General features: G+C 47.7%; 1 protein-coding gene across 1 annotated transcript in view; it reads right to left on the bottom strand.

Moving 5' to 3' along the window:
* VANGL1 (VANGL planar cell polarity protein 1) overlaps positions 1–14,714 on the bottom strand; it is a 53,606-nt gene extending 38,892 nt beyond the window's left edge. Inside the window, exons 1-4 of the mRNA XM_077822641.1 lie at positions 14,667–14,714; positions 6,024–6,314; positions 4,681–4,807; positions 124–731 (exon numbers count right to left, since the gene is read on the bottom strand). Of these exons, the coding sequence (XP_077678767.1) occupies positions 124–731; positions 4,681–4,807; positions 6,024–6,094 (806 nt within the window). The 5' untranslated portion in view covers positions 6,095–6,314; positions 14,667–14,714. The remainder of the gene's footprint in view (positions 1–123; positions 732–4,680; positions 4,808–6,023; positions 6,315–14,666) is intronic.
* Between the last annotated feature and the right edge of the window lie 950 nt (positions 14,715–15,664).

The raw sequence follows: 15,664 nt of genomic DNA, 5'->3' as shown, positions 1-15,664 counted from the left end.
AGAAACCCACTGGATATCACAATAAAAAAAACCATGCTCAACGGATTGCATTCTCTGCTGTTGCACTTGGATCTTGACACAGATTTCCAGACATTCCCCTGCCCCCAAGAACTTTCAACCTACCTCAGGTGCCCCAAGCTATAATATCGCGACTCTCCGTCTGTCGACCGCACCACCTTGACCGTGAACATGGGCTGCAGTTGCCTCAGCTCCAGCAGCACAATGGCTAGATAGTGAATGAAGAGGAGAGCATCTACAAGAGACACTGCATACTGCACTATCCCCTGGTAATTGGTGTCCTTGGAGTCCAAGATGCGGACGCCATAGAAGAGCCAGTAGGAAAAAACAAACAGGAATATAAGGACCAACAAGAGGGCCCGGAACATGAACACTCTTGGTATATCCGCCTTCGGCTGACGGAAGAACAGAGCCCAGGTCCCAATCAGAAGAATCAGGAGTTTAAAAGCCACAGAGATGAACAGTCCCTCGCAGACGGTGCCACATGGCTCCAGTTCATCCCGCCACAGGATCTGGGGTAAGAGAATGAAGGCAATGGGGGTAAGGAAGACGAGGAGTCCAAGGACAGCAGCCACTGTTAAACCAAGGTAGCGTTTGCAATCCAAGCCAACACTGTCCTCCAGATCCTTACTGATCCTGGCAATGTCCTCCTGGGAGATGCTGTGCTCCGAGGTGCCAGTGATAGCTGTTGTGGTCTCACCCCAGTTGTCATCCTGAAAGGGAAAGAGAATAAGGAAACATCAGTTTATATCAATTCCTGACATTCTGCGTTTAGAACCCAAAGGGCCACATGGTCACCAAAGAGGATTGGAAACTGCCACAACACAGCTGAACAGCAGGTTTAGAATCCCCCAAAAATGTATTCAACAATAACGTGGGAGCATGGGAAGCAGGGGTAAATGGTCTAACCGAGTTTGGAATTTTTTCTTGCATCTACAGCCCCAGGAGAGATGACTCAACATAAGAACGGCTGTACTGGGTCAGACCAATGGTCCATCTAGCCCAGGATCCTGTCTTCCGACAGTGGCCAATGCCAGGTGCCCCAGAGGGAATGAACAGAACACGGCAATCATCAAATGATCCATCCCCTGTTGCCCACTCCCAGTTTCTGGCTAACAGAGACTGTGGACACTCAGAACATGGTTTTCCATCCCTTCCCATCCTGGCTAATAGCCATTGATGGACCTAACTTCCATGAATTTATCTAGTTCTTTTTTGAACCCTGTTATAGTCTTGGCCTTCATAACAACTTTACATGCTGATTACCGTGCATGGGTCTTTCCTTTCAGTTCCCTGAAAGACAATCAAATACCCTGCCCAATCTGTAGGGACAACAAAGATTATATGTTACGGTGTGAGTGTGAGTAGAAGGAAGGAAGGGGATTCATGAAGGGAGAAAGACTGGGAGCATTTGCTCCTGCTACTTAGAGATCTGGAGAACAAGCCCTGATAAAGATAGCCAGAAGTTAAAAATAGAGGAGCCCACCTCCTGCAGATACAGAACATTCTGTAAATGCAGGAACTAGTGCTCTTCCAGTCCGCAAGTATTTATAAGTGCAGTGCAGAAGCCACCTGCAAGAGAAATTCTGTTTCAATGGTCAGCAATGAGTCGAGTGCAATTATGGTTATAGTGAAACCTCATCCATGGTTTGCACTTGCACTGTGTATTTTCTCAGTCTCCCTCACTAGTGGAGGAAACATTACACACATCCTCTGCTGAACTGTTTTAGCCAATGTTTGTTAAGCTAACAACCAACTCACCAGTAATTTGAGGTGCTGGGCCATGTGACTCTGTGGGATTCTACAACACTTGTGAGCTCCTATATTAAAGTACTGGATGTGTCCAAAAGCTGTTCAACCTGAAGCCAGCATATTTGAAAAAGTAGGGACAATTGCCAAAGAGTCAAATTTCAGTCTACAATAAAGTTGTCTGAAAGTCAGCAATAAAAGGATTCCAACTTCAGAGAACTTCTGCCACAGAGATCCTTCCTACTCCATGAACACACCTACACAAGGTCAGATTAACTCTTTATCTTTGTATGTATGGATCTGATGTGGAGCTGCTGTTCAGGGACTGACTCAGACTTCTGAAGACTTGACAATTTACACCAGTGCATTCCAAACTGCATTAAAGCTTCTAGACAATAGGTAGATTCCTTCATTCCACCCAGTGGCACCTTAAGCCTTTGTAGTCACCCAGTCAGTCATTAGCACCCCAACATGGTTTTGGGAAGAGAAAAAGATATCCCAGTGCAAGTGTGTCTGTGACTGATAGGAGAAAACCCTCTGGGCTTCTGCATGGAAATATGCTGACAAAAGTGTTTTAACAAACAGGCTTAAGTTAATTGACAGAGGTAGTGATGTTGCGCTGTTCTTGTTCTGTGGTTTCAGGGCCTCCATCTAATCTCCATCTCCATCAGCCCAGTATCTAATAAAATCATCACAATCACTTCTCAAAAGAGTTATAAAAAAGATTAAGTCTAAAGGAATCCTTGTAACAGGAGCAGACTGAGGCAGCATAATTGTTTAGAATAGATCCAAGAATTTTCACTTCTGGTGCAATTTGAGACATTAAAATCTTGGGCCTAAAGCACTAAGGTTTTAAAAGGAGAGTGAGAGACCAACCACAGCCAGCATCTTGAAACAGCCTCAGCAACATTAACACTTTTTGTAAAAACAGGCCCTGGAAAGGCCTAACGAGTTCTCAAATGGAGTGCAGTACTAGAGTACTCTGCCTTCTGCTAGCACCTTCCATATGATGATCTAGGCATTGTCGATTCTTAACCCCTCCCCACTCAGTGAGGTGGACCAATATAATTACCCCCATTTTACAGATGGAAAAACAGTGACAGAGGGGGAACTGACTTGCCAAGATCACAGCAAGCCAGGGCTAAAACCTAAAACAGAACAACACGCAAGTCCTGGTTCCCAGCCTCGCTGCTCTAAGAGTTCTTCCCATTTTAAATGGCATTATCAAGAGTTCATGCAGTCAAGTGGAGCTACCGGGCTAAAAATTTGTGCCGAAAAGCTGCCGGAGCATAATGTCTTTGAGTTGCTAAGAGACAATCCTTCTTGTATTGTTTCTGTATTTTTCTTCGCTTTTTAGTTTACATTACTAGAGAGATTTGCATGAAGATAAAGACTTGTTTCTTAAGAACTCATCAGCATATTTTGCCCCACCTGACACAAACTCACCCATTCACAACTGCTTAACTGGCAGTTTGTGAAAGCTATTGTCCGAAAAAACAAAGAAGGTTTATTTATGTACCTCCATTTGGCACTCTCTGCAGTGGCATCTGGGTGCTCTAACAACTATTAACGCGTACATTGCTGGCGGGGAAGAGGCAGCAGACTGAGGTCTGGTCTACATAACTACTGCGCTCATGGGATGTGAAAAATCCACAGCCCTGAGTGAAGTAGTTATACGAACCTAACCCCCACCCGCCCGCTTCCCCCCCTCCCTCTCCCCACCCGTAGACAGTGCTACATCAGTGGGAGAGCTTGGTGTAGGAGCATCTTCATTAAAGCGCTACAGCGGTGCAGCTGCGCTGATGCAGCGTTTTAAGTGTAGACAGGCCCTGATTCCCCGAGAGAGTTCCTGGTTTTGTGTAAGACATCAGTACTAACCTAAAAAGTGCATGCAGATGAAGAGCGAAACGTAGGATGCACTGAAACACTATTTAGACACTATTCCAAGTTTGTCTTGAAGTGTCACAGCTCTTTAAGGCCACTATTCACGCAGTATGACTGCTTCAAACTGTGGAGCTCCCAGTATAGAAGGGCCTCTGTTCTGATCCAGATGTAATACAGAAACAGTATCTTTCCATTCTTTGCCTGACCTAGTGTCCATATACCTACTGCATGGACTCAATTTTTTGCCGTCACTCCTTTTTCTTATATTTGTTGTACATTGTCTCTTGCTTTCCTCCCTCCACTCAGCATCTTGGTCGCCTGTTCTGTTACTCTTGGAAAGAGTTCTTTTTTAAAAGGTCTAAATTTTTTTTTAAATGGCATGTCGCTCAGCCGAAAAGCGAAGGGGGCTGGGTTGGGTAACTATCCTTGATCAGTGGTAAAAACAGCTGGCTTGGTACGTTTGGCAGGACACAAAGCACCTGTGGTTCAGTAGTAGGCGCTCTTCGAAATCAATAGTGAGCGAAAGCCCTCAGTGTGGCCAGACAGGGCACTGTACTACTGAAAGTGATGCTTTCAGAAGAGACAAAACAAAAGTCCTGACAGCTTGTAAGCTCAAAGGTCCCATACCTTTTAATACAAGCGTGGAGGTATAACTGGATCATTGCATTCTGCCTCTCTAAAAGCCTGTGACCATTTCAATTCTTCATATTTATCTTTAAATCATGTGTTGTGCTCTGTTAAATTGTTACCACATCCCACCACAGAAGTGGCTGCATCTTGGTGGTAGGTGAAGTGATGCAGTCCCTATAGGTAGAGAGTTTTGCAAACCAGTTTAAGGCCTGAAAAAAAAACCCAACAGCATTAACTATGATCCAAAGGGACCCGCGAGCCATACCTGCCTGCTACCAAGAGTGCAACGAACACATTTCCATCAGCACGCAGGCAGGCAAAGACAGTCACCAAAGCAGAATGCTGTCCCACAGCCCACGCTTCACCCATCCACGTCTCCATCTGCTTCCCGTTCCTTACCTGACCCTCTTCTGTCCGAGAGGCATCATTCCCCAGCAGCGGTTCTGCGGGAGGCGTCTGGATGGTGACTGATTTCTCTGACCTACTGCCATCTTTACTCCGCGGCGATTTGTGCCTGTCCCGACTCCTTTCCCATAAATAAAGGCAAGGGGAGAAGAAGATTACAGGACCCATTCACCAGAAGGCATCACAGACTCAGCCCTCCCAGTGAGATCTACCCACTTTCATTAACCTCCTGTAAATCAAGAGGTGCCCTCGCCTCTTGCCAGTCACCTTTGCGATGCAACCTTCCAGAACATAAACTCCACCTGCTATGCCTCCAAGAAGGTTGGGAGCCAACGTAGATCCCACGTCTGCAGATGGTTTCTGGCAATAGGATTGTAGAGGACTCGCTCCACCGAGGAGCCTGCACCTGCCCGTACAACGTGACCCTCTTTCCAAACTTTAAAGGTGCCATCTTGCATGCCAGTCCCCCCAGGGCACGGCACATTAGTTCGGTGCTCACAGAGAGCTCAGCACTGTATAGGACAGTCCCCAGCCTAGAGGACTTAAATTAGAAGCTTTGTACCTATTTCTTCCCTTCTCAATCCCTGGTCACAAACTCCTCCTAGCCCAGCAACATCAGAAAAGGCCTGGAGAAGGGGAAAGTCTCCCACACGTATCCTCAGTGTAAACTCAGGGAGTACTCCCTCTCCCCAAAGGATTTCAGTGGGAGATTGGGGGGTGGCGGGGGTAAGAGGGGGGTCAGTAATCAAGCTGTCTCAAGGGGGCTGAGGTTGTACTAAAGGGAGCACTGACAGTAATATTTAGACTAAGATCTTCAGGACAGGGAATGTCTGGGTCCATACAGCACCTAGCACAATGGGGCCCTGATCTCAGATGGAACCTGCTAGTGGCTGCCATAATACATATATAAGCCGCAAACAAACTTTGATTTTTAGCTGTTTTTTTAAACACCTGAATTACCCACAAAAGGTATTAACTGAAGGGGAAGGCAGCTGAGGGGAAGAGAGACTTTGCCCCTAGCCGAGAAAGACAAAAAGGAGTGGAAAAAAGGAGAAGGAATAGCAAGAACTTTTTAAAAAGCTGGTCAGTCCTCCATCTGGGGACTCTATCCAGCTCTCTCAGTTAATGACTGAACTAACCGAGTTCTTTCCATCTCCACTTTCCGTGGCCCTATTCCTAGTGTCCCGAGAGAGAGAGAAAGTTGTCCCACACTTTGCCTCCTCTAGATCCACAGTGTTTTGGTCTGCGAGGGGCTTCAGCATGACCTACAAAAGAGGTCATGACACTGTGACACTGCCCAGCCTAAAGGACTAATTTGTTAATAACGGTTTCCATACCCTTGTCTGTGGGCTTTTTTGGAGTGACCTGAGTAGTGGGAATATCCCGAGTATGTCGATTCGGTATCCATGGCAGCAGACGCCTGCCCCCGCGCTGGAAGGGGCACTGATCAGCTTCCTTAGACGGTGAGCAGCTGTTGCTCCTGAGGTGGGGTCCTCAGAGAAAGTACCTTCCTGGGTACTCTCAGCGTCCCAATCATGAGTAGCTCCAAAACATCAGGCAGCCAATGACTTTCCACCTAAAGAAACTCTAAGGAGGGAAGAGCAGGTGCCTTAATCTTCAGTACCAACCTAGGAAAAAAGAAACAGATGGGCGTACAATACCGATACTCTACTAAGCAAAGCAGCCACATTCTGACCGTGGTAGGCCTCCTCCCTCCTTCCCCTGTAGCAACTATCAATATTTGTCACACCTGTTCTAAGCGTGTAAACTTCTGTGGACAGATATCACATCTTTTTTGTTCTGTCCATATATTTGTGGAGTAATAAATTATAAAATAAGCAGTTCCCGCTAAGCACAACGCAGCCTCATTTATCTCAAAGTCTCCAGGGGACAGCAGAATCTTTGGGTAAACAGAGGGGTCTGGTGAGGGAAAGGCAACGCAGCCCATGCCTGCAGCACAGTGGAGGTCTGTAACTCACTCCTGGAAAATGCACAAAGATACAGTGCATTCGAGTCTCCACCACCACCTCGCCTGTGCAAAGGAGATATAAAAATGCTACCAAGTCGGAGTGATAACATTTTACACTCACATTGCGCAGGTGCGTATCAGCGGGCAAGGCAAAAGAGAATCAGACCCACCGTGCCTGAACCTGAACTGTTTGCTAAAGTACAAGGTGTGTCCATTTTATTAGCATTACTAACTATAAAATACCATCGATTACAAGGCCCCCTATCACTTACCATCTACATGCTACTTGGGCTATGAACTGCAGCTTTTTAAAAGTCACAGGAGTCAGGGTAGAGACTATTAGATCACATTTACTTTACACACACCCTGGATCTGTGCAAGATCTCTTTCCTGGAGTACATTTGGAACGGCATTCTGGCTTATGACATCTTTGTAACAAGCAGAAAAGGGAACATGCTTTGGAAAGAACAAGATATTGGAACAACAATCAAACATGTCCGATAGAGTCGGAGCTCTGTGCGAGGGACTGGTGGACACTAATCCCTTTCATTCTGGGGAACCCAAATTCCCACTTTGGATTAGGTTACAAATTAAACTGATTAGCGGAGAGAGGAGCAATTTGCCAGTTTTTGCGATCCACACAATCAGGACTGTCACCACACAGATCCCCAGCCTCTAGAATAGTAGGTGGCAGGACTGCAGCTCAAGACTGCGGGCCCTTGGCAGAGCTTGGTGTTTGGCACGAGGAAGGAGGGAGCAATTTTATGCATTTCCTGCCCAGGCTATTCCTGCCTCTCATCAGCGTCGTGGCCTTTACTTTCATCGGTGTTACATTTATTTACAAGTTCTAAGATGAGAGAGTTTGCTTTCATTAAATCCTTCTATTATTTTCTGTTCACAGCAATCTTCAAACCTCTTGCAGGAAATATTCAACCTCCTTCAAAAGGAGCAAGAGTTGGCTTTTTAACTCATCTGGGCTAATCTTTTCAACACCTCATGTGCTAATTAGTGATGTAAGTATACAGCACACACCACATTACACAGTATAAAGTGTGCAGAACAAAGAACAAAATGCTGGCCCCATGGAGTTCACAGTCTGATGGAACAAATGGGGACAATATTACAAAATGTTACATGGATGGTGGGAGCTGCAAGGCCTTTGTCAAATAGTTGGGCGCTTGCAGGAGTTATTTGAATGGAGAGGGCGTTGGCTGTGTGCATGTTAATTGGGAGGGTGTTGCAGCTATAAGGCAGGAAAGTCTCCAAATGAAAGGAGGCACAAAGCTGGGTGGGATGCAGGAGGGTAGAGACCCAGGCAAGAGCAGAACAATGCAGAGATCTGAAAGCGAGTAGGAGAGGCTTGAAGTGTAGGCAGGAGAAGGTCGGAAGCTAGTGCAGATCTGTGCGCAAGGACGGTGGTGAGAAGAAAACACCCTTCACAGAACATGATCAATAGAAACCACCTACAGCCATAATCTGCAGTTCCCGTAAATCAGCAAGACTTGCATGCAAAAGAGGAGGAACATCCTGAATTAGACAGAAGTTGCAATTAAGAGGCATGGCCTCAAAGTCATTATTTCCAATCACAAATTGTTTGTGATCTTATTCAAATCTATTCTTTGAGGACAGCTATCCTCTCCACTAACATGTGCCCCTACGATGGGATAACCACCCCAGTATAGAAATTACACTAGCTTCTACTATAGAGACTAACACTCTTACCTCTCAGAGGTTCTCCAGGCACTTTGTAAACATACATTCCTTAAATCTCACAGCCTCCCTGGAAAGTCGGTATTATCCCCATTTTACAGATGGAGAAACTTAGGCATAGAGGGCAAGTGGCTTGCCCAAAGATCACACAGCAATTCAGTGGCAGAGCCAAGAATAGGAGTATAATTCCCCAACCCCTCCTCTAACTACAACCCTAAGGCAGTAACCAGTGCTTTGATGTAGCAATTCCTTGTGTGTTAGCAGTGGAGCTTCCGTTGAGGGGATGGCGGCAGAGAGATAACCCATGGTGTACTGCTTTACAGGCACGAGGATCTCTGTTGAGAGTCAACATAGCATTTCAGCAGACCAACACTACAGCGAAAGTACCCAGGCTTTCCCCGCATGAATCAAGAGCGGGCAGTTCCCATTCTGAGGTGGGGAGAGGTGACACAAGGGATCAAGTGGAGAACACGCACCCTATATCAGGAAGTATTTTCATTAAGCTAACACAGAAACACCAGGGCAGGCAGGCAGGATCCCACTAAGTTGTGTGTGTGTGTGTGTGTGTGTGTATAAACAAAAGCAACGGTTGTGATGCAACGCCACAAAAAGTCAACGAGAGGGTCCCAAAAAGTAAAACCTCTTGGATCAGTCACCACCAACAGCAATACCCTTAACGCAAGAGTTCTGCAACACCTCACAGCCTTGGCCACGCGACACTGACGGTTAAACAGAGTGCTCTGCCAAGGCTGCAGCAGGGCTGCTATGAATGGGCACTATATCCGTTTGAATTCAGTTGGGAGAGAGAGAGACCACTGGCTTTGCCTATTAGCCAGCTAAGGGCACCCAAACTTTGGGCAACCCAGGGCTGCACTGGCAACTTTCCAGAAGCCTGAAGACCATACCCAATTTGAGCAACAGAGCAACATCACAGGCAACCTCCTTTGGAAGACTGCAGAGATCACAATCCTACAATGCTCCGTTGACATGGAGCATGCACACCCAAGTCAGGCAGGGACGGGTGTGCGGTATGTAGCTCACAGTAGGAAATGGCTAAGCCCAGCTGGGATAAACTCTTAAGAACTGCCAATGGGGGTGAGAGAAAGGAAAAAAGAAGAGTCCCAAGGGAGGGCTAATTAGGTTGGGAAGCCATAAGACGACAAAAAGAAAAGGAGGACTTGTGGCACCTTAGAGACTAACAAATTTATCTGAGCATGAGCTTTCGTGAGCTACAGCCCACTTCATCGGATGCATGCAGTGGCTCATGAAGTTGACAGATTTCCACTCCATACGGCTAAATTCAGTGCCTTGCATAATGACAGGTTTCAGAGTAGCAGCCGTGTTAGTCTGTATCCGCAAAAAGAAAAGGAGGACTTGTGGCACCCTAGAGACTAACCAATTTATTAGAGCATCAGCTTTCGTGAGCTACAGTAGTCCTTGACTGGCAGGCCCAGAAAGTAATGGGAAGGTTCCTACAATTAACATTCTGCACAGAGCGGACATGAGTGCAGCACCTAGCACAATGGGACTGAACCTGGTTGTGGCCTATAGATGCTATCACAATAAAAGTAACAATAAATCTCCTCATGGCCCTAGGGGATGGGCAACTGTACTGTACAGAAGCCTTATCTAGTCACAAGCTTGCACCAGTTTAAACCCCAATTTAAGTTCATCATCATGTGTGACTACTCAAGGATGCCCTGATTGTGTTCAGACACTTTGGACTGGCATTGAAGGAAGCCCTTTTGGGTACCAGAGTGTGGTGGGGAAGGGCTTGGGTAGGACTTTGACTGTGTGTATCCTTCTCGCAGCCCATAAAGGTGTTGCAAACTTCATCCAGCTGCTGAGCACTGGGGATACAGAGCCCTGCTATGCTCCCTAAAGGGAAGGTGGTTATGCTGGCAAGAAGAGCACTAGCCCCTCACATCAAGATGAATCACTGCATATTAGATAAGATAGTCTCCACAGGGTACAGTAGAGATCTCTGTAATTAAGGTTGCTAAGTAACTCATTGCAACTCCCTAGTTTCACATGCTCATAAACCGCTCACAAAAATTTCTTCTTTGGAATGGCCATTTTCCTTGCTTAGGGCCCAAGCCTGCTGTTAGTGAAGTCAGTCTGTCATTGATTTCAAGAGAGCAAGGTCCCAGATCCAGGCAATTACCAAAAAGGTTGAGTTGAGTTGGTCGCATTCAGCCCTTTGATTTACAAATGTGAACAAAAATATCCAGCCTTCTACGCTACCCCACCAGTTTCCTCACCATTTCAAGGTTTGCTCATGCAGTGCTTGGGAAGATAACTCTAGATCAGCTCAGCTTTGAAGTTTCAAATTTAGTAAGGAATTAATCTTTATGCAGGTTTAGAATTTCTGCTGAATTAGATTTTGGCAGTTAGTTTGTGAAGTTACGTGCATTTAAAAATGCCATTTGGAGCATAAGCAGCAGAAAGCATCCACAAGTACACACATGTTCAGCTAAGTGTGCAGTTGGCCTCAATATTTAAATGCCACCAACTGTGTATTGGCCAATGGAGGCCCATAAGCTGGCAAACAAAGGAAATTTCTCCCAATTTAATTTAGTAAAGACTTGGAAATTAAATACAAAAACCTAAAAGCTGTGTTAAGGCAATGTTAGGATTGCACAGCCAAAGACCAAGAGGCAGGAAATTTACAAGTTAAAAGTTCCTCCGGCAGCATTAACTTGGCTTCACAGTATATCTGTGGTGTTTCCCTATTCCTCTTTTCCTTAAGTGTAATAGTCACATAGTTTAATATATTAAATTGCACACTTAAGAACAAATAGAAAGAGCCACGTATGAGCAACTTCACCAAATTAATGTTGCAAGAACATTAACTTCAGCAGTTCCTGACTCAAGCCCCAATCCAGAAATCACACCCACAAAGACAGAATGGTCTGTCCACGTGAATCCAGTTGTAGGACTCGGGACTTTCATTTTAAGTGTGCAACCTCCATTACGTACTTTTTTTGCACTTGAGTTTGTGGCACGTTTCAGCTTTCACTCTGGCAGCAGCTTTTTTATTTCCGATATCTAAGTTAAGGCCTTCACATTATATGGCATGGATCTTCCTGCAGGAGGAGAGTCTGAATTTGTTTTAAATAGGTAATACAAACACATGGGTGAATCATTTGAACATGTATTACAGGTCCAAAAACACAGCAGTGCTGTTTGCTTTGTAACAAACGGAAGTGTTTGCCAAGCAAGAGATTTGAGTTACAGTCCACACCATGTGCAGCCGCTAGTCTGCGTCCTGAAAAGCTCCTACCGGGCTTTCTTTAGGGCCCCGGCTAGCTACTCAGCAGCGCTTCATTGCAGCCTTCCCCAAATTTTTGGAAGCTGAGTCTGTACCTCTTAGTTTGCATACCCCCCACGCCCCTAATCTTTTGTGGGATCCTTGGGGAGGAGGGCACAACCCACACTTTAGGAAACACTGGTCTTCATTATATGATCTATGCTTTCATGAGCAGTGACATAGTGAACGACATTGACATTTAAAGCGTCCTGGCCTCCGAGTTAGCCTTTGTTGAAACGAACAGGGCAGGTCAACCTTGGAGCCATTGTTTCAGGCCCTCGGCAAACTCAGGCATACTAATCTGCATTGGTTATACGAAGGTCACATTTTCAAGGTTTTCTCTGAAACCGTAGCTAGACTTTTGGGGGTTCTTCTAAATGAAAGCTGAGACTCTGGAGAACAACTGAGAGGTCTGTTTGTACCCCCTCCGGGGGGGGGGGCATCCTTTAGGACCCTTTGTGCCACTTACACTTCAACTACAGGGGGTGGAATGGCCAGTGGATCTACAGTCCCAAACCCAAATCCCTACTGGGCAACCCAGCCGGGCTTCATAACATGCACCTCTTAAAGGGGCTCCCCATCCTTTTGAAAGTAGAATTTCACTGCCTTTGTAATGTCCTCAGTAACAATGGAGGAAGGGGCAGGATTTGCTCCAAAGACAAGTGTGAACTCCTTCTATTCATCTCAATGAGACAGTAAACCTGAAGTGATGGTAAGCAATTTATTTGCAAAAAATATTACCCATAGCACCCAGTCAGCCCTTTCTTCTTCTGTTGGAGCACTAGATACCCAAGGTACCGGCAGCCACTAGCATTTTAACCACTCTTTCATGCAAACACTGCTCTGATCGGGGTCAGATGTTATGGTGCTTAGTTTGTTAGTGGCTATCTGGAGCCCTGAATGCACTAACCTTCACTCCAGTGGTGGAGGTGAAAGGACAATAGCAAACATGGGAATTTAGAAGCAGCATCCTAACTTAGACACAGTCTGTATATCTGCTTAGCTTTCATGCTCCTGGCTGATAGCCATCGGCGGTTAGCTACCTCTCTGTGTGGCTGAATGTGGGCTGGAAATCCTTCCAGAATTTTGACTTGCAAGGAGTTTTTTTTAATAGGAGGTTTTCTGTAACTCTATTCACCATTTATTTTAAAGATTAACAAGTTAAATTACTATAGGACCAATATTGGTCTCAGCTTTGCAGCCAGTTATATATTCAAACCCCAAAAGGAATAAAAAGCCAAGCCTCTTTAAAATCAAATTCTTAGAAGGTTAAATACTCAGCAACTATGAGGCAAGAATTACTAACCCAAACAGCAAAATACAATTCTTCTCCCACTAATCAAAACTATTTTCCTAACTGATATTCTAACGCTATGTACAATTGTTAGTTCTGCCTCCCTAGAGTAAGAAAGCTGATGACCTGTCACTTGCACCTTCAGGAACATGTAGCTAAAGAGCTCAGCCTTTGGTGCAAGAATGGTTATTTTGAACCATTAAGTAACATTCTAAACAAAGAAATTAAGTCTTTTTTTTTTTTTTTTTAGCACCCATTCAAAGTTTGCAATTGTTATAACAAACTGGCAAAAGTAATAACTCAGTCTTCTGAGGGGACACAATCACCACCTATATTGCTAAAAACTAAAAGGAGTGTCCCCTGCAGCCCAAGTGCAGGCCTGTGCTTTCGGAGCAGAAGGATCTCAGGTTTCTCTCTGTCACTGAAAGGCTGTAAGTTGCCATGGTCTAAACTTAACAGACAGCCAGGCAGACCTGTGTAGCCATAAATTGTCACATTAGTCCAAGTGATCAAATTAAGTTCTGTATAACTAGATCACATTATGCTTTACTAGCTTTTTTGTCTTATACACCTACCCACAGTTACCCAAACAGACTTGGAATTTAAACAACTTAAACGTCATCCAGGGAATTAAGATATATTTGCAGAGCATTGAACTCAGTTTTAATTCACTGGTTTATTAATCAATGACTAATTTGCTCCAAACACAGGGCTTTAAAAATTCGCTTGCCATTGGTGAGTGGGACGCTTTCCCTGGCAACCCTGCGCAAGGCAGTGTTGCCTTCCCAGGTCTGCAGGCAAGCCCCAGTGTGCCTAAGCTGCTGCTCATAGCCCTGCCTGAAGTTAGCAAGATTCCAGTTGTGTGCACTGCTGTTATTCAGGACTCTGTGGGCAGCAATGCCAAATGACAAGACTTCTGGTCCGATTTATGCTGCTGCATGGGAAAGCTCTGAGCAGCAAAAGCAGAAGATCTAGAAAACAGAGGCTGGGGCAACCCTTGCAGCAGCCAGGAGGCTTGCGGTGGGGGGAAGGAGAAGTGACAAAAAGCTCCTTCTCCCTTCCACCAGAAGCGTGGAGTGCCCAAACGGATCAGGCACCTACTAGCCAGGATGTGCAAGTGAAGTACACGCTGGCGGGTAGCTGAGACCCACAGAAGCCCGCTTACTGCTTCCCCGACCCTGGTTTAACAGAGGCAGCGAGATGCCTGCCAGCCTGAGCCGAGGGGCCACCCAGCCTTGAGCTCAGATGCAGCCCAGCAGCTAAGAACCATCCTCCATGCCGGGCGGCCCCCGATGGGAGAGGGGCTGTGGGCCGCCAGCCCCCAGGCGCAGAGCACGCCCGGCGCGACCCCCCGCCCTGCTGGGGCCGAGGGCTGAACAGGCCCGGCAGGACGGTGGGGGGCTGCTGGAGGAGGAAGCCGGGGAAGGGGTGGCACGGCCGCAGCCCCCTGGGGCTACCTGCCCCGCGGGGGGAGGGCTGAGGGGCGCAAGCCGCAGCGGGACCCCCGCCCCCCCGGGGGAGGGGTTGTGGGGCCAGCCCGGGGAGGCGAGAGCAGCCCCGGGGGTGCTGGGCGCGTGCAGGGCAGAGCCCCGCGGAAGCCCCGGCCCCGCGTTGGGCAGCGCTGCGGAGGGGGAGCCCGCGCCCCGCGGCGGGCCGGGGGAGCCCCAGGCAGGGGGAGCCGGGCCGCCCGCACCCACCTCTTGCGGCCGCTCCATGCTGCTCCCGGTACCAGCCCCACTGCTGCAGTTGCTAGCGCCGCCGCTTTCCGCTTCCTGTGCCCGGCGCCGCCCCGCCCCACCGCAGGGACCAGCCCCCCAGGACTAGCCGCCCTGCGGTCCGCCTGCCGGCCCCACAGCCCCCTCCGGGACCCACTGCCTGCTGGGACATCTCCCCCCCCCATTCCGCACAGCCGCTCCAGGGCCCCCCGACCTGCTGGGACCGCCCCCTGCCTCCCAACCTCCTCCAGCCACCCCCCACCCCCCGCCGTGGGACCACCCCTTGCTGCTCCCCCAGCCCCACGGGGACCTGCCCCAGGGCTGCTGGAACAATTTGTATAGTGGGAGTGGTGAGAGCCATTGACTCCAGCTGTAAGCCCTGTATTTCATGGAAACCATTTGAAGCCAGGAGGTGCGGCAGCACCCCCAATTCCAGCACCTTTGACCTGCCCTACTGCAAGCTTCCCTCAGGGCCCCCAGCATCCCCAACTATACCCCACCCCCTCCCCAGGACCACACTCTTACAGACACCCATGCATAAGAGCAGCCCCTGCCCCTCACTCCCACTGCAACTCTCTTTAGGATCAGCCCTTCCAACACTATAACCTCCCCCCCCCCCGAGCCCAGCCCATTGCACCCCCACACTGCTGCATCCACCTCTGGGATTCTTGCAACCTTCTCTCCTGCAGGATCAGGCCTCTCCACCCAGGGCTCGATTAATCACTAGGGACACAAGTGCCTTCACTCTGGGGTCACTCGATATCACCATGTGCTGGAACCCTCACTCTACAGTATGAAGCAGTATGCTCCAATGCGAGAGGCTGCAGAGAGAACCCCAGACAGCACCCATTTCTCTTCAAAGGAATCCAAGGAGGCAGTAGATGCCACCAAGAGGAACTCCACCTGGGTGCGGGAAGAGCTAAAGGACCAGTAATAATCCCTGTGATTGCAGAGCATGCTCCCTGCTTGCCCCGTTATAT

This window comes from Eretmochelys imbricata, chromosome 1 (genome assembly GCF_965152235.1).
Source record: "Eretmochelys imbricata isolate rEreImb1 chromosome 1, rEreImb1.hap1, whole genome shotgun sequence".
Taxonomy (NCBI): domain Eukaryota; kingdom Metazoa; phylum Chordata; order Testudines; family Cheloniidae; genus Eretmochelys; species Eretmochelys imbricata.
This window is presented reverse-complemented; position numbering and strand designations above follow the sequence as displayed.